The 25,846-nt window shown below is 41.7% G+C and overlaps 1 protein-coding gene across 1 annotated transcript in view; it reads left to right on the top strand.

The window, feature by feature from the left end:
• The window catches only part of thsd7aa (thrombospondin, type I, domain containing 7Aa), a 398,355-nt gene extending 374,342 nt beyond the window's left edge, over positions 1-24,013 (top strand). The window contains exons 23-27 of the mRNA XM_078228043.1: positions 405-500; positions 7,166-7,248; positions 7,731-7,944; positions 19,061-19,148; positions 21,463-24,013. Coding sequence (XP_078084169.1) covers positions 405-500; positions 7,166-7,248; positions 7,731-7,944; positions 19,061-19,148; positions 21,463-21,547 — 566 coding nt within the window. The 3' untranslated portion in view covers positions 21,548-24,013. The remainder of the gene's footprint in view (positions 1-404; positions 501-7,165; positions 7,249-7,730; positions 7,945-19,060; positions 19,149-21,462) is intronic.
• The last annotated feature ends 1,833 nt before the right edge of the window (positions 24,014-25,846 follow it).

Below are 25,846 nucleotides of genomic sequence, written 5' to 3'. Positions count from 1 at the left end.
AGTACACCAGGAAAATGTATTTTGAGTAATAGTCAAAACATAGGTATTCCTGTTTTGAATATAGAATGGCCATTCACTGAAACTGAGCATAAAACAGGAACTAAAACAAAGTACCTCACTAACCTACACCAGAGTCAGCTGTTGCTCTAGCGGATAGCTTCAGAAGACCACTGAATTGAGATAACAAAATTATTTTTAATTCTACTCTCCTGACAGGAATCAGGTGGTTAGACTACCAATCTGCATGGAACTCATGAACCTTGTCCATCATCTACATTAGTAACCTGCAGTATTTCTCAAGCTGATGAGATGTTCACCTGGACCAAACAGGTCCTGGGAATTTGTCCTTGTATGTCTCCTGCTGTAGGTTGGCAGTTTCTTTTTATTGTTATGGTTTCCTACAGGTGGCAGCTGTTATGAATACGTTTGGTTGGCTGGTGCATGGACAGGATCATACCGAGAAGTGTGGTGTCAGAGGTCAGATGGAATAAACGTCACAGGTAATGAAGGAGTTTTTATTTCCTGCATGCTTTGGAAAGATGGAGCCATTGTCAATACCTTCCTGGAGGATTACTATGAATTGTTTCTTTCCTCTTCCAGACTTTAAATATACAACAGCGTATACAATATACAAACAGACTCTGGTTATGGAGAGAGATTTAAAAGACAGGTGTTTTCTATTCGAATGCAGAAGGTTAAGAGGAGTCAAACATTATATGGATGATTTTTATTTATTCGTTCAAGAATTGTGGGTATCATTGGCTGGGCCAGCATTTATTGCCTATCCCTAATTTCCATTGAGAAGGCGGCGTGAGGTACACCCAAAGCCTTTGCAGTATCTAGCATTTTGACCCAGCAACATGTGAAGGAACAACGACATAATTCCAAGTCAGGTTGGTGTGTTGGTGGGGAGTTGCAGATGGTGGTGTTCCCATGTATCTGCTGCCCTTGTCTTTCTAGACAGTAGAAGTTGTGGGTTTGGAAGATGCTATTGAAGGAGCCATGATGAGTTGCTGCACGGCATCATGTAGATGGTACATGCTGCTGCAACAGTACATTGGTAGTAGAGGGAGGGAATGTTTAAGGTGGTGGATGAGGTGCCAATCAAGTAGGCTGCTTTGTCCTGGATGTTGTCAAACCTTTTGTGTGTTGTTAGAGTCACACTCCCCCCGGCAATTAGACAGCATTCTATCACACTCCTGACATGTGCCTTGTAGACGAGTCCAGTTCAGTTTTCAGTCAATAGTAATCCCCCCTCCCCCCCCGCACCCCAAACTCCCCAGAATGCTGATAGCGGGGGATTCAGAGAAGATGATGCCATTAAATATCATGGGCGATGGTTAGATCATCTCTTGTTGGAAATGGTCATTGCCTGGCATTTGTGTGGTGTGAGTGTTATTTACCACTTGTCTGTCCAAGTCTTGCTGCATTTGAACATGGATTGCTTCAGCATCTGAGGAGTTACAGAATGTGCTGACCATTGCGCAATCATCAGCGAACATCCCCATTTCTGACCTTATCATGGAGGGAACGTCATTAATGAAGCAGCTGATGGTGGTTGGGTCGAGGACACTACACTGAAGAGCTCCTGTAGAGATGTCTTGGGACTGAAGATTGACCTCCAACAACCACAGCCATCTTCCTTTATGCGGGACATGACTCCAACCAGCAAATGGTTTTCTCCCGATTCCTATTGACTCGAGTCTTGCTTGGACTCCTTGATGTCACACTTGGTCAAATACTGCCTTGATGTAAAGGGCAGTCACTCGTGCCTCACCTCACCTCTGGAGTCCAGGGTGAGAATTTTACATATGGCATGTGCACAGGGCGGGAGGGACTGGGCCACGTTTTCCAGTTCCACCAGAGATTTGGGAAAGATCACAATATTACACTGGCTGGCCAATTAAATGCCAACCTGCGTTAAACATGTCTGGATTGGTTCAGCGAGTCTGGCGGGGGTGGGAGCGTGGCAGCATCGGGTCCAATGGTGACTTGGCAGGACATTTAAAGGCAGCTGCCTGAGACCACCAAAGACATCCAAGGAGGCAGAGCATGGCAGCAGCACTGTACAGACACTCTCGGCGGGCAAAGCCCCCTGTTTCTTGGATGACTGCCTCCGCACCCTTGTGAGTGCCAGGAGGGACATCCTAATGCCAGGGGGTGGTAAAAGAAGATACTCCGCCTCACCAGGAATGACCGGGCTGAACTGGCAGCTGAATTCAGAGGGCACGACGTGGGGCCCGATTCTCCCAAAAAAATTCTAAGTGCTGAATTGGTGAGAAAATGGTGGAATTCATTGTTTTTTTTCAGTGGGAGTTCAGTGAATATCATTAAACGCTCTGGGAGTGGGACCAATTCACGCCAGAGTCTGACAGTTCTGGAATTCTGCGCATGCGCAATGGCTCCAATCTGTCAGACTGCAGTTTGCTGGCCAGCTCAATCACTGGCCAGCCCGGGACCCTCGCACTGCTGTCCCCACGGCCCCATTGCGGCCTCCACAAGCATTCCCAGGCCAGCCCCGACCACCCCCCCATCCCAGAGCAGCGCAATTTCCAGAACCCCCTGCCCCGATCGCTGGCCTCCCTCCAGCCCCAACCGATCCCCATGCAGAGTGGCAGCAGGAACCCCCCACCCCCACCGATCACCCACAAGAGGCTCCGCCTCCTCAGCCCCACCCACAATAGGCCCCACCCCTTGGCACTGCCCAATGCCCGGTGGGCAGTGCCAAGGTGCCCCCTGGGCACGGGCGCTTTGCCCCTTGGACAGTGCCAGAGGACACAGGCTGGCACAGCCAGGGTCCCCATGCCCGGGGGCACCAACCCCCACTGCCCGACCCCAAGCATGGTCCTGATTGCCCCCCCTTCACTCTGGCCGGCTCTCCCGCTAGTTCCCCGCAAGTGGGGAGCTACTCTAAACCCCACCAGAATGAAATACTCCTGTCGGGGTGGGAAATGCTATTGGGCCTGGAGAATCTCATGCCGGGTCTGATAATGACACTTAAATAAGATTAAAAACCGATTTAAATCACTTACCTGTCTTCCCGCCGGTTTCCAGCGTGGTCCCGACTGCGCCTGCTGTCCGGCTGTGGGAGACGTGCATGCGTCAGGAAAGCATGCGCGAGTCCCACAAGATGGCCAACATGCGCATCTCCCAACCCGACGCCCCCAAAAAACGTGCGCGTCGGGATGGGAGAATCGGGCTCATGGATTCAATGCCATAAAATTTTCACAGTAATCTGCACTTGGCAAAGGTGAGTACTGAGTTGACATGTTCCAGTGTGGAGGGTGCTTTTACTTGGTTGCATTCATGGGTGTAGGACTCAGGTTCCCAGAACAAGCCTCTGCCTTGTGTGTTAAGGCTGGGAGAGAAGATCAGAAGCTGTGGGTCCATCTAAGAGCCAAGTGTGCCAAGGGCATAAGACGTCGCACCCACTAACGTAAGTTTAAGGCAGTGTGAACATACCAATGGGTTTGCACAAGTGTCTTTTGTTGTTTTTTCAATATCACACCTTTAGTTATCAGTTAAGGTTGTCAAGCACGAATGTTATTTTTGTTCCACTTCTTAAATGTCAGAAAGATAAATTACTATTTTGCCTACAAGCCCTGAGTGTCTGGTGTATTCGCTGGGTGTTTTCCTTATCAGTGCCTGGTGAAAGACATTTGGGGCAGCAACCTTCATCACAGAGGCAGTGATGCACCATTGGGCTTATGGCATGGTTATGCATGAGGTGTTTGGGAAGAAGGTAGTGACTTTGGTCTCAGACAGAAGGGAAAAAAAATAACTGAAATTAAGAATTCTGCACCAATTTTGCCTTGGCTTATGAAAATAAATCCATACGTCAGATAATGTGTTCTTCTGTTGAGTCGACCCACTAATTTGAAGTGAAGCAATTATTTTGAAGGCAAGTCTTGCGAGCCTAGCTGAAGGAACACTGAATCAAGGCCTCCCTGGTGACCCTGCATCCTGAAGATTCCTCATGCTTGGCTCCTCATCCTCACCATGTGCCTGCCCAGACTCTCCATCTGAATCGTCATTTGGATTTCTCCTCTGAGGGAAGTGCAACTGCCTCAGTGTCCTCCTGGTCAAGTGGCTCCCCCTTTGAAGTGCAAGATTATGCAGGACACAGCAGGCAATGACAGGAGCGACACTCACTCTATCGGATATTGCAGAGTGCTCTTGGAGCGGTCCATACCTCAGAACCTAATTCTCAGCAGACATATTGTCCTCTCCACCGTTGCCCCTGTGGACACGTGGCAGCGATTGTATCTTTCCTCTACTTCTATCCTTAGGCACCTGTGCCGTATCATCAGCTACCTTTTCAAGTGATACCCCTTCACCCAGCAACCATCCATAAAGGCGAGGTCATGCCGCAAACACACTTGGCACCTGTGAGTGTCTCAGTATGTAGGCATTGTGGAAGTTACCTGGGTACTTTGCACAAAACTATAGAATCTGTGTCTTGTGGTCGCACATGATTTGAACATTCATGGAGTGAAACCCCTTCCTATTGACAAAGGCACCCAGCTGGCCGGCTGATGGCCACATGGGATTAATTATGAACATTGCGTCAGTCACCAGCTTGATGCAGCTATGCACAGCTAACTGGGAGACTCCACAAAGATAACTCACTGACCCCTGGATAGATCCAGAGGCGTAAAAGTTAAGGGCTATATTGACCTTGAGAGCTGCGGGCTTTGGGTGTCCACCCATTATTTTGGAGGCTACCTCCAGCCCAATCATTTGGCTAATGGACATGACTTTCCCTTGAAAGCCAGAACCTCCTTTGGTATAGGGCCTTGGTCATTTTGAGGTGGTTGGATAGCTGCCTGTACACACTGGCAGTTGGATAGCGGTGTTTTCTGTGGGTGCATCCTCCTTGCCCGCCCTTCTGGCCCTGAACATCTAGTCCCTGTGCCTTTACTCTGAGGTGACGCCTGCAACTATCTGGCCTCCTGTCTCTGTGGCCTCTGTCTTCCTTTTCAGAGGAGGTGCTCTCTGCTGGATAGAAAAGACCCATCAGCAGAGATTCAAATGGGCTGAACCATGCAATTTGGGTGCCAAAGTTTTGCAAATGTCACAAGGCTGAAATGTTCTGGAAAATCCAGACAGTAGACACAAACCTCAAAAAAAAAGCAATGAAAATGTTTGCAAAATTCTAGTCTAAGCCCACACCAAACTTTCAATAATTTTTACCAACTCAGCCTGCCTTTGCTCCTGTTTCTTTTTATCCCTTGGGTGACAAATCAGTAAACGTGAACTGGCCACCTGCCTGTGTTGTCCTTGCACTGACCTGAAAATCACATGGGCAAAGTATAATCCAGGTTTATTAGTGTTTAAATCATTTAATTTGCCACCTTAATTGTTGGCGACTCACGCCCGCTGATTGAAATATCATGCGAGTGTGCAATGACTCCTCGCAGGATCGTACACACTTTCAGGTTAGGCATACATCTGATTTTTGGATATGAAATTCTGGCCGAGATCTTTTGTCCATGTTTGGACCAATGCTGTAATGAAATGATTGGCCCTGACAGAACCCAAGCTTAATGTCAGTGAGCAGTTTATTGCTGAGCAGCTGCTGCTTGAGAGCACTGTTGACAACTCCTTCCATCACTTTGCTGATGATTGAGAGTAGAGTGATGGGGCAGTAATTGGTTGGATTTGTCCTGCTTTTTGCGGACAGGACATACCTGGACAATTTTCCACATTGCTGGGTAGATGCCAGTGTTGTAGCTGTACTAGGGGTGCAGCAAGTTCTGGAGCACAAGTCCTCGGTACTGTTGCCAGAATATTGCCAGGGTCCATAGCCTTTGCAGTATCCAGTGTGCCTTCAGCTGTTTCTTGATATCACGTGGAGTGAATCTAATTGACTGAAGACTTGCATCTGTGATGCTGAGGACCTCCGGAAGAAGCCGAGATGGATCATCCACTTGGCTTTTGTTGTGATGGCTTCAGCCTTATCTTTTTACCCTGGTATTCTGGGCTCCACATCATTGAGGATGGAAGTATTTGTGGAGCCTTCTCCTCCTATGAGTTGTTTAATTGCCCACCTCCATTGTGGCTGATTGTGGCAGGACTACAGAGTTTAGATCTGATCCATTGGTTATAGGATAGCTTAGCTCTGTTTATCACATGCTGCTTCTGCTGTTTGACACACAAGTAGTTCTGTGTTGTAGCTTTATCAGGTCGGCACCTCATTTTTAGGGAGGCCAGAACTGTGGGAGGTATTGCGCTGTAGTTGCAGTACTTCAAGGTCTGTTGTCATTTCTGCTGCCTAGTTCGATGCTGGGTGATCCATCCAGTCTCATTCCTGTTTATAGACATTGGAGTGGGTTGATACAGCTGAGTGGCTTGCTAGGCTAATTTAGAGTCAACCACGTTCCTGTAGATCTGGAGACCAGGTAAGGGTGGAAGATTTCCTTCCCTAAAGGACATTAATAAACCACATTGGTTTTACATCAGTCGACAATAGTTTCATGGTCACTATTAGATTATCTATTAATTCCAGATTTATTAATTAAACATAAATTCCACATGTTCCCAGAGCATTAGCGTGGGCATCAGATTATTTGTCCAGTGACATTATCACAACATCACCATCTCTCCTAAATGAAAAGGAAAATAAGGTGTTGCTGAGGGTTTACATTTTTTAATAAATTTTTGAGTCAGGAATTAAGGGATAAAAATGTAAAATCATCACCAAAGTTATGAAGTGAATTTATCTGGTGATTGGATAACATGATAGACACCTAGTGAGATTGCAGAAGGGATTAGTTCATCAATAGTGAAATATGTTCTATAGACAGCATGTTTTGGGAAGTATTTTTTAAGAAGTTAAACATTTTGACCTGTCATTTTCCATTTTTTCATTACAAACATTCAATTGGTGATGCAATGAAATTCCTGTTCCCCTTTAATGGCAACATAGAGTTTTATTTTTTAATGCTCATCTCGAGTTAACGCTGGCAATGGCAGTGAAACCTGACACTCAACATCAGACACACTTCACTGCCCCAAAATTACCTGAGGAAGGAGCTTGAGACTCCGAAAGCTAGTGCTGCCAAATAAACCTGTTGGACTTTAACCTGGTGTTGTGAGACTTCTTACCAAAATTACACAGCAAGTTTATTGTTTGTTATTGCTAAAGTAACTGCTTGTCTTGTAGGTGGCTGTTCTGCAGTGAATCAACCTTATGCCGACAGATCGTGTAACCCACCATGCACTAAACCTCATACATACTGCACCGATGTAAGTGTTAGCTGCTTGCTGACAACAGTATAGAATTCCTTCATTTACTATGTTCTATCATTTTAAATGTTGTGACGTTTCACTTAACATGTTTCATTGTTAAAATATTATTTTCATTCAATTTGAATAACTGACTATATGAAATGCTCAAATATATGGGCGGCACAGTGGTTAGCACTGCTGCTTTCACAGTGCCAGGGATCCAGGTTCGATTCCCAGCTTGGGTCACTGTCTGTGCAGAGTCTGCACGTTCTCCCCGTGTCTGCATGGGTTTCCTCCAGGTGCTCCAGTTTCCTCCCACAGTCCGAAAGACGTGGTGGTTAGGTGCATTGGCCATGCTAAATTCTCCCTCAGTGTACCCGAACAGGCACTGGAGTGTGGTGACTAGGGGATTTCACAGTAACTTCATTGCAGTGTTAATGTCAGCTACTTGTGACTAATAAATAAACTTTAACTTTACTTTATTCATTTTTTATATGTAGTCTGCAGTGTGTGCCTGTGAGGAAGGTTACACGGAGGTGGTAACAACTGACAATTTTCTGGACCAGTGTACCATGATTCCAGTGTTAGAGATCCCTTCAGTGGAGGAAAATAAAGCAGATGTGAAGACAAGTCGAGCCATCAACCCAACCCAAACCTCCGACGACAAACAAGGGCACTCAGGACGGATGTGGTTCTTACAACCCTTTGGAGCAGGTCAGATAAAAAGTTGGGCTCAAAAATCTCAGTCCTCTATTTATTTAAACAGACCTCTAAATCCTTGACTTATGTCAAAGAACAAAGAAAAACACAGCACAGGAACAGGCCCTTCGGCTCTCCAAGCCTGCACCGATTATGTGTTCCTAACTAGACCATCCGTTTGTATCCCTCTATTCCCAGTCTGTTCATGTGGCTATCTAGATAAGTCTTAAATGATCCCAGCATGTCTGCCTCAACCACCTTGCTTGGTAGTGCATTCCAGGCCCCCACCACCCTCTGTGTAAAATACGTCCCCTGCATATCTGTATTGAACCTTGCCCCCCTTACCTTGAACTTGTGACTCCTTGTGTTTGTCATTTCTGACCTGGGAAAAAGATTCCAACTGTCTATGCCCTTCATAATTTTATAAACTACTATTAGGTCGCCCCTCAACCTCCGTCTTTCCAGGGAGAACAACCCTAGTTTACCCAATCTCACCTCATAGCTAATACCCTCCATACCAGGCAACATCCTGGTAAACCTTTACTGCACTCTCTCCAAAGCCTCAACATCCTTCTGGTAGTGTGGCGACCAGAACTGGACGCAGTATTCCAGATGTGGCCTAACCAACCTTCTATATAACTGCAACCTCATATGCCAACTTTTATACTCTATGCCCCGTCCAATAAAGGCAAGCATGCTAAATGCCTTCTTCACCACCTTTTCCACCTGTGCTACCACCTTTAAGGATCTGTGGACTTGCACACCCAGATCCCTCTGTGTGTCTATACTCCTGATGGTTCTGCCATTTATTGTATAGCTCCTCCCTGCATTAGATCTACCAAAATGCATCACTTCGCATTTATCTAGATTAAATTCCATCTGCCATTTCTCGGCCCAATTTTCCAGCCTATCTATATCCTGCTGTATTCTCTGACAATGTTCATCACTATCCGCAACTCCAGCAATCTTTGTGTCGTCCGCAAACTTACTAATCAGACCAGCTACATCTTCTTCCAATTCATTTATATATATCACAAACAGCAGAGATCCCAGTACAGAGCCCTACGGAACACCACTAGTCACAGACCTCCAACTGGAAAAAGACCCCTCCACTGCTTCCCTCTGTCTTCTATGGCCAAGCCAGTTCTGTACTCATCTAGCTAGTTCACCTTTGATCCCGTGAGATTTAATCTTTTGCACCAGCCTGCCATGAGGGACCTTGTCAAATGCTTTACTAAAATCCATGTAGACGACATCCACGGCCCTTCCCTTCCCTGAGTTTTATATTTTATATTATATGTCTGAGTTTTATATTTCCCAAACCAGAGACATGCATTAAATGCTAAGTATAATTCAGAGTGCTCCATGAGCAAATAGGTAAATATGATTCAAACACCTCTTAGGCGATTCAAAGTTTCCCTGGTAAGTGATTTTCAAACATTATGTTTTGCATTTCGCATCTTATTTTCAAAGTGAAGCAAATTGAATTAGGTAGTAGCAATGCTATGGAATTATAAGACTGTTTAATTATGTTCTGTTGGAAACTTCTGAGTTTTGAACAGTAACATTCTTGATGCTCTCATGACTATAATGCTTACAGCTACATTTCCTCATGCTGCTACTAACTCTAAGATGGATACTTTCACTTTATTGGCAGGTACTGAACTCCCTGGCTTTGAGAACATTGGCCCAGATTTTGTGGCAGCAATGACGGTGAAAATGTCTGCATTCGCTGTTGTTGCTCCTCTGAAACTGACAGCAATTTCTGGAATCCACACACGTCCAGTTAAGTGCAGAAATCCAGAAGTTGCTGTCAATGATTCGATGCTTCTCCATAGCGTATGCTGTTAAAGTCCCTGCAGACAACAATCAATTCAACATCACTGAACTGATGACGAATTCTGCTTTTATGTTTTAATATTGTAGTAAAGGTTCCGCCTTGTTCATGAGATGTAACTGGGTTTTTAACAGCATACTATGTCTTAATTACTACTGCAGAGCCTCTCTCGTTCTAGAAAAATAATTTTTCATTCATGCGATGCCAATTCCTTTCCATTGTGATAAAAATTTTGTAGTTTTTAATACGGTGATTTCTTTTTTAAAGTTTGATATTTCTAATATACATGTTCCAGTCTTCATTTTGCTTTCTGTAAAATTTATAAAAAATGAAGGATAAGCAGTGCATTTTATTACCTGGTTCGCTTTCTATGAGAATCCTTCAAAGTGATTGGCTGCTTTCCCTGGTTGATTGTTTCTGGGTGCCTGGAGATTTCTGTGACATGGGACCAGATTGAAATTAATATCAGGAAAGATAAAATCCATGTAACAGGGATAACTAGATCTTTATGGGCAGCTTTCTTCAAGATCCATGGCGATGCTGTGACTTCACCCCTGGCTACAAAATCTGGGCTAATACTTGTACGTCCCTGCTTGAAATAATTCACAATTCTATTGGTAGAGTTAATGGTTATTTACTATATAACTAGTGTATACGATCAAGGTGTAGGTCAGGGTATGACAGCAATTTACAAGGTATGACTGCCAGAGAAAAAGAAACAGTTTAATAAATACAACTGAATGCTGGAAATCTGAAATTGAAACACAAAATGCTGGAAATGCACAACAGGTCAGTTAACATCTGTAAAAGAAAAAAAGTTAAATTATCAGCTGTGTATCTTCAATTCTGACAAAGAGTCCATGCCAAAATAATGTATATATACAAATGTTTGCTGTATAGAACCCAATATTGAAGAGAGCTCTGAGAGGAAATGATAAACAGAAGTACCAGTCTCTGATTGCACACTGACAGCACTAAGAACTTCAAGATTATAAAAACCAGCATTGAGGCAAAAGCATTCTGACCGTAAATTATTATTTTTAATGTACTTGAGTGCTGAGGTAGAATGTGTTGTAAGTAAGCACTAACATCAACGGCATTAAGAGAACAGTTTTTTGATCAGTGAACACTTGCTCAGAAAAACAGCAGCTTTGACTGAAGCCATTCATTATTCACAAAAGCAGTTTATTAAATACCCATATAGGATAATTTCCTTCTCATTAGTTCAGGGTATCAGGCAACAATCTATGCATATTAATGATTATGTTTCCTATTTTCATTGGCCTTTTTTTTTTGAAAGGACAGTACAGTAATGTAAGCCTTTAAATGTCATTACAGTTTGAACTTATTACAATGTTTACACTGATGACAGAATCCCAATCAGAATGTATAAAATTCCACTGTGTATTGTGTGCATGCATGCATATGCATATGTATGTGTCCTTGTGTGTGCATGCTTATGTGTGCATATGCCTATAGGTCTGTGTCTGCATGTATACACATGTCTGTGTGTGTGATTGTGTGCGCACGCATGTGTGTCCATCATATAAACAAGTGAATGCAGCTACTAACTGGGTGTGTTGTACTAGCTATATAACTTATTATTATTTAATTATCAAATCATATCTGAAGTAGTTACTGTGGATACTTGAATTGTGGAATGACTAGAGAAAGTTAAGCTGAATATAGTTACATACTGTGTACACAAGGTATCCAAATCAAATAGAACCAGGTAGTGATTGGATTAGCTAATTTACAGAAAACTGGTCTATGTGGTTTTGCTAATTGAGCTATACATTTTTTGTCCTCTTTCTATTAATTTATGGCACTGGCTAGGCCAGCATTTATTACCCAATCCTAATTGTCCTTAAGAAAGTGGTGGTGACCAGCCTTTTTGAACTGCTGCAGTCCCTGTTGTGTAGGTACATCCACAGTGCTGTTAGGGAGGGAGTTCCAAGATTTTCCATGCATGCAGTTCAGATAGAGGGTGCTAGATCATAATTGAGAGCCAGAATACTGGCCGACTTTCCTTCCTGTAAACAAATAGTCCTGAAGTCAGTTGTATTGCCCTCCCACATCTCCAGATCAAATCAGTGAATACTAATTGCATTGAATGGGGGTGACACATGGACTACTTTCGTTCTGTGTAACTCAGCAGCTCACCAAATAAACAATAGGGGCCAACAAAGAACCTGTGATAAATACATTTTAAAAAGTAGATCTACCGTGCCACAGTTGCAACTACCAAGCAGATTTTTCAGCCTATATATTTGGACATTATCAATCAGCTACCTTTTTGTGCCTTCCAACATTTCCAACCTTTCATTTCATAATTAGAACTTTGAATTAACTACAGTTTTAAAAAAAGCCATTACATGAAAGTCCTGACGACAAAATCTTTTGAATTTAATGTGCATGCCAGAGAGTTTTCGAAAAGGAAAATTAGAAATGTTATTTGGTGTGGACTGTAGATTTTTTGGTATGTATTTCATTGCCTATATGCCATTAACATATTTTAGACTCCATGTCAGTACAGAAGAACATTAAATGTTCCTTAAATTCAAGTACAAGATTATATGTTATGGCTTGTGCAGTTGACTAGAAACCTGTTTACTTCGAGTTCGCCTGCTGCAAAGCCATGAATTCGTGATTTTATTTTCTAAAGCTTCACTATAATGCATTGAGAGCTATAATGGCCTCTTTGCTTCATTTCCCCATGCACCACAACACCTTGTTTAAGCTACAATGATTATTTGGACTAGCCTTCACAGTCATTTACTGTAATTGCCTCCACCGTCTCTGACTTTAGCTAACCCTAGCCTTTTGCCATTTATTTTAATTTACTCTAGATCACTGTGATCTCTGCTCTCAAACCTATTGAGGTTTCTTAGCCAATCTATCACAACTATCCATAGCCTGTTCTCAGTCGCTGAAACTTACACTCTGGTACAATGTGATCACTTCCCTACCCTAAGCCTATTAACCTCCTTCATCAAACTCAGCATCAATTTACCCACTATTTAATCTGCTGCTGTCTCCATTCCTGCTTGGCACAAGCTCTAGACCACTGCAGTTGTTCCTCATTACAATCTACTACACACAGATTGTTATGTGTGACAAGTAAGAACATAGGTATTTTTCAGAAGAAGAAAAAATGAGCATTAGAAGCAGCAAATCTGTCGCTTTTCATTTGATCATCAGTAATCCACCTTCCCAACATAATCCTTCCTCTCTCCTGAAACATCTAGAATACTATTGTGAATTTGCAGGACTTTCTTATCCCTCTGACAGACAATAGCAAAGATCAGCCAAATAATAGCTATTTTGTTTTGGTCTCCATTGTAGTTGATCTCCGCATTCAGTGAGAGGATAAGGGATCTCTCTACTGCAGTGTGACTATATTAAATTGGCTGTCTGTGCTCAGAATTGTTCCAATTGAAATTTACTTGAAATATTATTCATTTAAACCTTCAAAGTCTTATTAACTCCATCTTTAAACACATGCAAAAGAACAGAATGTGAAGTTTTCTCTTACATGAAGATACGACCTAACTTTTTAATTCTAGTGCAGTATTATTCATTCAACGCTTCATTTCCAATTAATGAGAGATGACCTTGTGTCATAATATCAGAATCAAACGGTAACCTTTTCATGTACTCTAGCCTCTCTTGCAATTGTTCGTATTTGCGCTACAATTTCTGATATCCTGGAGGTCTTTCGTGAATCAAATACTGATACAGATCATAATAAAGCTCTCAAAAAGTGAATTCCTCCACCATTATGTAGGTATGCAAAGGGACAGATGTTATGTGAAGCACAAATAAAGCATTTAAGGTCACATACCTCTTGATCAATATATTTTGCATAACTTTATCTTAAAGGAAGTTTCCTTGTTATCTGCAAATAATTTTGACAGATCACATTAACTTAAGAAAGAGCAAAGAAAATTACAGCACAGGAACAGGCCCTTCGGCCCTCCAAGTCTGCACCGACCATGCTGTCCGTCTGAACTAAAACCTACTACCCTTCCGGAGACCATATCCCTCTATTCCCATCCTATTCATATATTTGTCCAGACACCCCTTAAAAGTCACTGTCGTATCTGCTTCCACTACCTCCCCCCAGCAGCGAGTTCCAGGCACCTACCACCCTCTGTGTAAAAAAAACTTGCCTCGTACATCTCCTTTAAACCTTGCCCCTCACACCTAAAACCTATGTCCCCTAGTAATTGACTCTTCCACCTTGGGAAAAAGCTTCTGACTATCCACTCTGTTCATGCCCCTTATAATCTTGTAGACTTCTATCAGGTCGGCCCTCAACCTCAATCGTTCCAGTGAGAACAAACCAAGTTTCTCTAACCTCTCCTCATAGCTAACGTCCTCCATACCAGGCAACATCCTGGTAAATCTTTTCTGTACCTTCTCCAAAGCCTCCACATCTTTCTGGTAGTGTGGCAACCAGAATTGAACACTATAGGCCAAGTGCGGCCTAACTAAGGTTCTATAAAGCTGCAACATGACTTGCCAATTTTTAAAGGCAAGCGTACCATATGCCTTCTTGACTGCCTTCTTCACCTGCATTGCCACTTTCAGTGACCTGTGTACCTGTACACCCAGATCCCTCTGCCTATCAATACTCTTAAGAGTTCTGCCATTTACCGTATATTTCTTATCTGTATTAGACCTTCCAAAATGCATTACCTTATATTTGTCCGGATTAAACTCCATCTGCCATCTCTCCGCCCAAGCCTCCAGCCGATCTATATCCTGCTGGATACTCTGATGGTCCTCATCACTATCCGCAAATCCACCAACCTTTGTGTCGTCCACAAACTTACTAATCAAACCAGTTACATTTTCCTCCAAATCATTTATATATATATATTACAAACAGCAAAGGTCCCAGCACTGATTCCTGAGGAACACCGCTTGTCACAGCCCTCCATTCAGAAGCGCACCCTTCCACTGCTTAGGTCTGTCTTCTATGACCGAGCCATTTTGCATTTTGTGGAGAACTAAAATCTATAAGTTGGATTTTTACATATTCTAATTATGGGTTTGTTAGAAGATGTAAAAGAAAACCCCTTATACAATCTTGCATGCACTGAAAGGAAAATAGCCATGTCAACCTCAAAGAATGCTACCATACTGACCTCTATTGGAAGCTAAATGAAATGCTAATAAGTTCATGTCTGTGAATGAACAGAAAGTGCGGGAAATACTCAATGATCACCCAGCATTCATGAAGAAAGAAATAGCATTAAATGGTAGGAGTTTTAACTGATTTTACCTGCTGCGAGCAAGCAGACCCCTAACATTGTATGAAAGGATTTCCCCACTAATGCATTGGCAAGCTCCTAGGCCATTAGTGAGCCTAATTTACAGGCCTGGTCCAGCAGGGAATGCTGGAGAAGTGGTTTCAGGAGCAGATAAGTCGGAACTCTGACCTGACACATCCAATCCAGGGACTTGTGATGATAGGGAAGGGCCATTGAAGGTTCAAGACTTTGGGAGCAGAAGCCTTCTTGGGAGAGATCAGAGGCCTTGGTGGAGATAGCCCTGGGGGAGAAGGTTCAAAAGCTCAAATACTGGATCCAGCTGATTACTGACAAGGCATTACCTCCTAGTTGTCACCATCCTGGAGCTGCCAGGTTTACTGAGGCTTGGGAAATCTAACTTTCCGGAGTTGAATTAGAAATGTTGAATTAAAATGAGCTATACTTTTTTAATGCATTCTTAAAAAATGGGCGTCACTGGCAAAAGCCAGCATTCATAGCCCATCCTTAATTTCCTGTGAGAAAGTGGTGAATCACTGCAGTTCATCTGGTGGAGGAACTCCCACAGTGCTACAACAGAGAAAATTCATCCAAGGTGGTGTTTGAGTTGATGACATGTGGTGGTATTACCATGAATCTACTGCCCTTGTCTTTCTCAGTGGTCACAGTTTGGAAGTTGCTGTCAAAAGAAGCTCAAATTGCTGGAGTGCATCACCACAGACTGTCAATCAGGATTAGACTCTGTCAACATTGCAGTCAGGATCAATGGGGTACTCGGGGTGCATTCAACGTGAAGAGAAATCAAAATAAACATAGGTGGGTGGAAGATGATAGAAATCCATTGAGCTGAATCTTTTACGAGGCTGCGCACGTTGAACTTCAAGTGCAATGGAGAGGGTTTCAACGATTAGTGCTTGCTGGGAAGTCTCAGCAACTTCAAATCATGTGTGCATACATTGGGGCTGAGTGCACAGCTAGGCAGATTGGAACCCCTCCCTCCCCAGCTGAAATTGACATCTCCTTTCTGTCAGAGGACTTCAAAGGGATCTACTCTGACCTCAGCTTCTGACAGGGAGAAAGGAAAATCTCTGCAGCAGAATGGAGTGCTGCAATGATTTAAAATCCTGCCAGGTGACCGGACGGCATGGAGGTTAAAGTGTCCTGGTCACTTCAGAAATTTTCACAGCTGACAGGCAGGAAAGCAGATATTGATCACATGGTCTGCCTGAAGTCTCACAACACCAGGTTAAAGTCCAACAGGTTTATTTGGGAGCACAAGCCACAAGCTACCAAATAAACCTGTTGGACTTTAACCTGGTGTTGTGAGACTTCTTACTGTGCCCACCCCAGTCCAACGTCGGCATCTTCACATCATGAAATCACCCAGCCAGGGTGATCTTCAAGTCTGTCAGGGCTAGAAGGGCAGTCCAGCCACGACACCCCCTTCCCATGGAGAATAGTGAGGTCAACACCTTGTTCGAAGACCGTGCCCACCCAACCCCCAGAAACCTTTAGGAACCCTTCCTCTGCAGCCTGGCAGCAGCGAAGGGGTGAAAGGCTACTGGACCTCCCTCTTTGAGCCCCCCAGGCCAGTGTGTCAGTGCCAGGCGGCAATGCACTGTTAGCACTGCCAAGGCGCATGGCCTGATGGGAGGCTGAGTGGGGGGTCTGAGGGGAAGAAAAGGGTTGATTGGTGGGGGGAAGGGAGTCAGATTAACCTTGTGCTTGTGTGGTGAGGGGGGTACCCATTATTTGTGGGAGGGGGGAGAGGATGCCCTTCTTGGGTGAGGTGTTCATCAGTGTGGGGGCCACCATTTATGTTTTGTAGGAGAGGTATGCCTGTCTCCAAGTTTAGAGATTGGGTTGCCATTTTAAAATGCCAGCCCGGTCTCAGAACAGCGGGGCTGGCTGGCAGGTTGTCTGCTATGAATAAATTAGCAGCGGAAAGCCCTCCAAATTTCCTGCTGGCATGAGCACTTGGGCCTAATTCGGGAAGCTCCTGGTCTATGAATCTGTGACCTTCCCACACACGTGCAAAAAGTTGGAGGAATAATGGGTTAATCAAGTACAGAGACCGGGAAAAGGAACAAAAGGGATGGTTTATGATGAGGTGAAAGATAGGAGTGATGAAATGACTAAAGGTAACGATCCTGCCATGCTCATTTATACCTCCTCTAGAACCATCTATTGTTTCTTTATTTGTTCCAATACCAATTGCTTTTGCCGTGTGTCATTGCCCCTTATGTCATTTAGCCTTCCACACTATCGCAGACTTTTTTCTCTACTCCCCTCTTTCCCTATCTCTATACTTGTGTAAAATCAATTTAATGTCTAATGAAAGGTCATGAAAACATAGAAAAGTTACAGCACAGAAGGTGCCCATTCAGCTCATTGTATCTGTGCCATTGACCAGAAGCTTTGGGGGAAGATTATCTGCTCCTGTTTTGGAGGGAACAGAATTGATGCTGGGAGTGGGAAATCCTGCAAGAGTCCCAAAATGAGCTTTACGCCTGTTGGATTTCCCGTTCTGATTGTCGCCGATCCCGGATCTCCATTTGAACGCATTTAAAATAATTATCAGAACTTTACAGCTGCTAGTCGCCCACCTTGTTAGATTGTCCATTCACGCTGCCTGAGGGCAAGCTGACGTGAATCACAACATAGTCCCCCACAGCTTGCACCTGGTGAACAGAGGTGAGTACATCCCCCAGCAAAGAGAGCGTCATGTCTGGGTAGTACCCTGCCACTACCCCTTGGCACTGACCGCTGCCAGGGCTTAGTGCTGGGAAAGTGCCTGTGCATTGCCAGGGGAAATTGTGGGGGGAGGGGGGTTGGTGGTGTTGCGTGGGTTTCTATTCGGGGACGGAGGGGGTTGGGGGGGGCGGCTCTATTTTTATTTTTTGTTAAAAGAATACCCCGATGCCAAAAGTAAAAATTGACACACACACCCACGCAACAACCCAGGCATTACCCCGGTCATCTCCCCAGCACTGCCAGAGGGGGCAGTGCCAGGGGGAAGTGCCAGGGTACCGCCCGGGCATGACCCCAATCTTATAAAACCTTGCTGGCGGTGCAGGCTCATTCAGAGCCAGGTTAACATGGTGGGACCTGCCCCTTAACTTGTGTCATCACCCCTTTTGCCATTTAGTCTTCCACACTATCACCGACCTCTTTTTTTCCTACCTCTGTACTTGCTTAAAATCAATTTAATCTCTAATAAATGAAGTAAAAATACAGCAGAAGAAACAGTCTTTGGGGCCAATGGCTTCCACCGGTTTTTCCTGCCTGTTGCGCCCACTCTGCCTAAAAATGAGAGAATTCCATCCATCAACTCTGTTTCCCTCCCTACAGATGCTGCCAGACCTGCTGAGTATGTTTAGCATTTCCTCTTGTCATTTCAGATTTCCAGCATCCACAATATCCTGTAAACATAGTCACACACTAACTAATTTCTCACATATGATATAACTTACAAGTTCATTAATATATAATGAGATAAGCTGGATATTTTCCTGATCTTAAAGGCGATATGGTATTCTGAACAAGAGGGGGATGTATAAGAAGCTGCTATTGATGTCAATATGTGTCACAAATCGTGTTATTCATGTATCCCTATATGCACTTATAGGATTCATAATTACGAGATGTAAGGTTGCTGGTTCTCGCATCACAGCATGGAACCTGATGGGAGGTGTGGCAGGGTAGGCTAAATGAAGCAAATAGTCTTTTTTTGCCCAATCCATGTGTACTTTTACAACATCAACTGGAAAGGATTCAATGAATAGACTAGATTGTTTCGCCAGATATTTGGATTCCTCGACTGCCATATGTAGAAGTATGTCAGAAAGGTAGAAATTAAAGCAACAAGAGAAATGTAACAATGTAGCAAAAGATTATAACAATAGTAAAACTGTTTCAGAATAAATCTACTGTTTTGGGTTACTTTCCTCATTCAGTTTTAGACTAAAGCATCTCTGTATTCATTATTAAGAGTTAACAAGGTATCTTTGCTTTATAGATGGGAAGCTGAAAACTTGGGTTTATGGTGTGGCAGCAGGAGGTTTTGTCTTAATAATCTTCATTGTCTCTATGATCTATCTAGCCTGGTAAGTTTGTGGGAGTGCCCCATGCCATAGAAACATATAGGCATAGCAATTATGCTGGAGGGTATCCGCAGAGTTGAGTGAGAGGACTGTGTATGTGTGCAAACTACTGAACTTCACATTTTATTACAAGTAATTTCCCTTTGAAAATATAACCAAAATGCTACTGAGAGCTGGTTGAAGCCTTTTTGTGCTGTACAACTTTCTGAATTGTGAATCACCTTCAAACCTGCAGATTAAAAACTAAAGTCTGCCGAGTAAATATTTCAATGGTTTAATATCAAGTCAAAATTGGAAAAAAAAATCTACAGTCGTGCATTTACTTTATCTATCGATTTAACTTTCTGCCCACACACATCATCGTTATTGAAGCACTTCAAAAAGTCATGGAACAGAAGGCTACTGCTGAATCCTTGCTAAGCTCCAAACAACTATTACATTAAATGGCATATGTCACCCTCAGTCACCAAATCCTTGCTCTGCTGCAGGGTGTGTGGTCAAATTGCTTTTAAATCAAAAACAGCTTCAGAACATAGCTCCAAGTGCATTTATCAGCATGATGAAAGCAGTCTTAAGTTTCCTCCAATGCAAACAACATCTCTTTAACTTTTTTCTTCCCTTGCATGTGCTAACAACTAATTGGCATTTAAGGTTTTAACTGATATCTTATTGACATTATGGTGTAGTGCTAGTTTGAACTTGTCATTGTTTGGCCAGGTATCAGTATTATACTTCCATACAGCTGACTGCCGCTCCTATTTCTTATGTCGTTATGTTCACTTTACACAAGAAATTACTTGCAATTCCAAGCTTCATCCTTCAGTATAGATTTTTTAAATTGGTTCAAAGCTCATTGTAAATACAACATGATAAAAATATCCTCTTCATTGCCAGATTCTGAAGCACATCAAGCCAAGAATGGTTCTGCTGAAATGAACATTCAAAATTTTGTGCAGTATTTTGTCACACTGAACAAGTCCTGGTTTTAGAGTACATTTCGGTCTAGTGTTCAAAAAAACAATATTTTACATTTCTTGCACATCACTGCTCATCTGCATGACAAGTGAGACTGTTGTGGAATAGAACATGTTTATTCTTTGTTCCTACTTATATCTATCATTTTCTGTTCAGATGTTGAAGAAAGCAAGATGTAGTTTGGCATTCCTGTCTTGACTCCTAATCTCAGAGTTAGATCCCCACTGTTTCAATGTGATACTTCTAACTTTTATAGATACTTTTGATGTATCTTTGTGCAACATTGTCTCCTTAGTGACAGTTATTGGAACAGTGCCATAGTTAATTTAAACCGATTTTAGGCATTGTAGCATATTAAATTAATGACAAAGTTCAAGACATATCACAAAATGGATGTCTTCACTAGAATGGGGATAATGCTGCTGTTCCTTCATATTGATTGGAGTGCCAGGGGGAAATCCTGCAGATATCAAATCTTGTTCATCCTTCAAGGTGAAAATGACCACCACATTCGTTATCTGGGGTGTTTGAAAGGGCTCCAGTGGCCATGTAGGTACTGCTAAGGCTGATCTGCACCCAGAAGATTCTACTGAAAATAGGACAGGATGCCGCAGATGATTGGGTTTTTTTTAAGAGTTTCTGGCTCAAGATTTCTTCTCCTTGTGTTTTCTCTCTGCCTCTAATAGGTCCTTGCTTTCATAGGAGGCTGCACTGTTTTTTTTATTTGGTTGTACCTGGTCAGGCTTCTCCCAGAACCACCATGAGAGCACACTCCGGATTCAAGCCTTAAGTGGCTTAACTGGCAGACGCCCAACCTTTCCACTGGCAAAATGGCATGTCAGCAGGAGGACATCCAGCACCTTCCCATGCCATTTTACCAGCCTGTCACCAAAGGGCTGGTAAAATTCTAATCCAAATGTGTTGTACAGCTTTGTAACAGTTCTATTTAATTTCCACCCTCCATCCCCCCCTCACCTAAAAGAGCTGACTCTTCTTGTGATACAATTCCACCAGCAAAGATCCCGATCTGATGATCCAGCCAACTAATGACTCTGCAGTTTTGATAAAGTATTTAATTATGGGCTGTAACTAGCTATCCATATTCAGTCCTCAGCCTGGCAGAGATTATTGTATATAAATCTGCTTTTGTAAGCTTGATGATTATTACCACTCCAAACTCAGGAGCATTAAGGCTATTTATAATATCTCTAAAATTGCCCCAGCTGAGATTAGCTGACCTGAAGATTAAATCTAAAACATGAATTTGTGTGCGTTGTAAAATTATTTGACAAGGTATTTTGCGTGCTAATTATAACTTGAGTCTTTGTCCTCTTCTTTGTAGCAAAAAACCCAAGAAACCGCAGAGAAAACAAAATAATAAACTGAAACCATTGACCCTGGCTTATGATGGAGATGCTGACATGTAGTCTCCCTTGTTGCTTGAAGATCTTTCCCAGTCTTTCTTAATTAGTGTAAGGTATAACGTGCAGTACCGTATGTCTGGTCTACAGTCCTTTAGGGAATTCTGAGACAGTTTGTCAGATTCTATAACACTGTGACATTTTTACAGGAAGATAGATGGAAAAAATATGCCACAAGTTGTCATTCTCAGTATAAATACATGACATCAAATGATACAGCTGCCTATTTTTAGCAAGCTAAACCTATGAAATGATGCAAAAGAACTATGCACTCTCCAGCGCACCAAAAGCAAATTTTGCTTTTATTTGACTAAGATGTTAAGGCACTCATTGCATTATAATTCAGAAGGAAAGCTGAACTTTATATTAATTGCCTTTTGTCCAATAATTATATATCAAATACAAGAATGACGGTCAGAGTGAGAAAGTTATCCAACTATATCAGGAGTCAACTGAAAAACTGACAACTGCTCACAGACCTGATGGCACACTTACCAGAAAGAACAGACTTGGTGGATTGAGAACTTAAAACTACGAACCGCAGACCAGAGCTGTTTTAAAGTGATAACTTTGCAATGCGAATGCACAAAGGATGCAAAATTATACTTCTATCAACTTTCATGTGACTGTAGATGCAGCAAAACAGAATAATATATACGTGCTTGGCGATAAGTCAACAGTAAGAGCAAGAAGGACAACTGAATTACTAGAGTTTGTCAAAAAGCATGATCCTTAAAAACTGCAAAGTGCGATAGTAAGAAATTCAAATCAAAACCATTCACCTGGGAAATTGAAATCTTAAGTATTAACAGGCTAAACCTTTTCCTTCTTTCCTTCCATGCATTACTTATGAGACTGTATATGTATTTCCAACAAGCTAACCAGTTACTCCAGTACCTATTGCTGCTGAAAATACCCAATACCCAATTAATGTTGCAAATTATAATCCTGTTTATTCCACCTAATAAAATGCTTTCTCAGAATGGCCAGTAAACTATGGTCTGCAACACTTGTTAAAATGTGAGGCACGTCTTTGCACTATATTAGTGCTGCATGATATGCACTTAACCAGTCATCACCTTAGAAATAGCCCCTTTCTAGCAAAAGTGTCTCACCTCCGTAATATAAAATAGATAGTTTGAAAAGGAGCAAACTAAGATTGTTTACTCATGGATTGCAACAGCTCTGTACTGTGGCAAAATGAAATCAGAGTATTTCAGTTAGTGTATGTATATACATATGTGTCTATAGTCACTGCAGCTATTTTGTAAAGTGTATCGGTGGTCAGTATAGTTGCAGTATTTATAGGCATCTAGTTGAATTTTTTGAAAAATGTAATCGTTCTGATCTTATGTGCTTATGTTGTGCAAACACTCCACTAGCTATTTTGCTAGTTCAATCTTTTTATACAGTTTTCTGTTGCTCTTTTTAAAAGGGTGACATATTTTGGCTACTTTATTATCATTACCAAACGTGAGGAAGAGCAGAAACTGCAGTTAGCATACAAAAAGTCAGAAATCCCAATCAAGTCTAATTAACACAGCCAACTGGTAGAAAAATCCAATGTTGCCGTACACTTCATTTCTTGCAGATAAAATTGCCTGAGCAAATTAGAAAATGTGAGAATAAGTATCCATTTAGTATTGCTACATTCCTCTTTGTGCAAAACGTGTTTATTCTATCATTCTTATACAAAGTGAGCAAGAATTACTTTTCAGAAAGAAACACGATCAAACGAAGTATTGAAGCATTTTAAAAATCACACTGTTCATCATTGATCTAAGTGACTCAGCATTTCACTATTCTCTAAAATGTACTCTTGCAGCAGCATTACATCTTCCAGGAAAAATTAACATTTTAAGTAAACAAGCCTATTTGTTTGTTTCACGGTAATGAGAACATACTTTTCCTATCAGACCCTGAAATGAATTGCTGAGACAAAGTAACTGCGAATCGTTAGATCATGCTATATAATGTGCCCAAGGAACAGGATTACCTTGTTTACAATCTGAAATTATTTTAAGGCATTGGGAACTTTATTTCTGTTAGAGTTTGTTTTTACCTTTTACTGTATATTTAGTATGAGTGGTCAGTGTGCTGACATCTGTCACCTTGTTTAAAACAGTTGCCAGTAAAGCGATTCCATTGCTCATGAAATTAAACTCATTACTGTTTCTCTTAGCAGTTTGTTTGCATGTTTTGAATGAAGGTAGCATCTGCCAAAAGAATCTGTTTCCCTTTCATTCCAATGTGTTACTTTTAATTTGTAGATAAAGGCATTTTTTTTTTTTTTTTTAAATTATGTACATTTTCTTTTTTAAAATTAAAGAAATGTTTATGTATACCTCCAAACTTTTGCAGGGGGGGAATAAATCCAAATTTTATTGAGTAATAATTATATTTAAAACAAAGATGTGGCACATGCTTTATAGCAGGTTACTGTTTGATAACATTTATTCTACCTGAAACATGAAATAAAAAATTATCAAGAGTTTTCGTGTGCATTTTCATTGATCTTAGCTGAGCAGACATACATAACATTTAGCAGCTTTATAGCCAAATTCAAGAAATAGCACCTTTGCTACCAAGCCCTATTCTTTTGCATATTAAAATCTCACACCATAGCTTTGTCAAAAATTCCAGAGGTTGAGCAGCAAAAGCCATTTACACCATTTCTGTAGGCAAAATTACAACAGTGACCAGGAGAACTCTTGCAAAATTTATTACTAAAGTTAATTTGCCATTGATGCTCATAGGATTACAACCCACCTCAAATAATTAGATTTTTTATACCCAGAAACTATTTTGAATTATCCAATTATTTGAATTCAACACCATAACTGACACAGCAAGGTGATAATTTAGGGCTTGGCATTCATTGCTTGACAGCACCAGGGAGATCTAGTGCCGCTTGGTTGGGGTATACGTCACTCGCTGCTTCCCAATGGTGATAAGTTAACAATTTAAAGAAACAATTCAAAATGTTCAACAAAAATACAATCCAATTAAAAAAGCAAAAGCTTAGCAAGAGAGATTAATTCCTGACTTACTACAGACGTTAAGGATCATATGTGTTTAAAATAGAAGTCTATAATGTTGTAAAGAATAGGAGCAAAGTAACCAGCAAAGGAGTAGTAAAAAAAAATTAGGAACCAGGAATATTTTAAAAAGTAAGAGCTTTCGTAAGTATAGAATAAGGAGGCAAGCAGCTAAAGTAAACATTGGTCTCTTTGAGGCAGGGATGAGAGAAATTATCATGGGGATTGAGGAAATGGTAAAAACACTGAACAAATACTTTGTATATTTCTTCACAGTAGAAGGAACATACTACATGCTAGAAATAAAGAAACCAATATGAGTGAGGAACTTGAAGTAGCCAACAGCAACAGACAAAAAGTATTGGAGAAACCTGGACTAAAATCTAGCAACTTCCTTGGACTTGATGGCCAACTTTGTGGGGTTCTAAAAGAGATACTGGGTAATGATTTTCCAAAATGCGCTAGACTCTAGAATAATTAAGTTAGTAAATGTAACTTCAGTATTCAAGAAAGGAGGGAGGGAGTAAGCAAGGAACTGCAGGCCAGTTAGCCAGTCACCAATCATTGGAGAAATGCTGGAATCTATTATTAAGGGAGTCAGAACAATGCATTTAGAAAATCCTTGGATAATCAAATGAAAGAGAAATTGTGGTTTTCAAATTCAGAGTTTTTTGAGAATGGAACTAATAGAATAGATAAAGGGAGACTAGTAAAAGTTGCACTCTTAGATTTTGAAAAGCATTTAATAAGATTTCACACAAAAGGTTAATGCACAAGTCATTGATCATGGAGTTGTGGGGGGAGGTAATGTATGAGCATGGAGAGAGGCTTGGTTAATGGACAGGAAGTATGGATAATGGAGCATTTTCAAATTGGCAGGCTCTGACCGGTGGAATGATCAGTACTGGGGCCTCAGCCATTTACATTCTAAATAAATTACTTAAACCAAAGTAACACATTTCAGTTTGCTGATGCTACAAATCTAGATGAAAATGTGAGGACAGGTTGCAAAGGGATCTGACCAGCTTGAGGGAATAAACAACAGAGAAAATGTTGGGAAATGTGAGATTATTCACTTTGGTAGGGAAAATAGAAAAGCAATTTTTTTACAAGAAGGTGTGCAACTTGCAAATGTTAATGTTCAGAACTTGGATAGACTTTTACAAAGCACCAAGAGAGTTAGCATGAAGCTACAGCAAGCAATTAGAAAGTCAAATGGCATGTTGCTCTTCATTTATTTGGCATTGAATGTGAATGTCACTGGCAT

Source organism: Mustelus asterias, chromosome 2 (genome assembly GCF_964213995.1).
Source record: "Mustelus asterias chromosome 2, sMusAst1.hap1.1, whole genome shotgun sequence".
NCBI classification, from domain to species: domain Eukaryota; kingdom Metazoa; phylum Chordata; class Chondrichthyes; order Carcharhiniformes; family Triakidae; genus Mustelus; species Mustelus asterias.
This window is presented reverse-complemented; position numbering and strand designations above follow the sequence as displayed.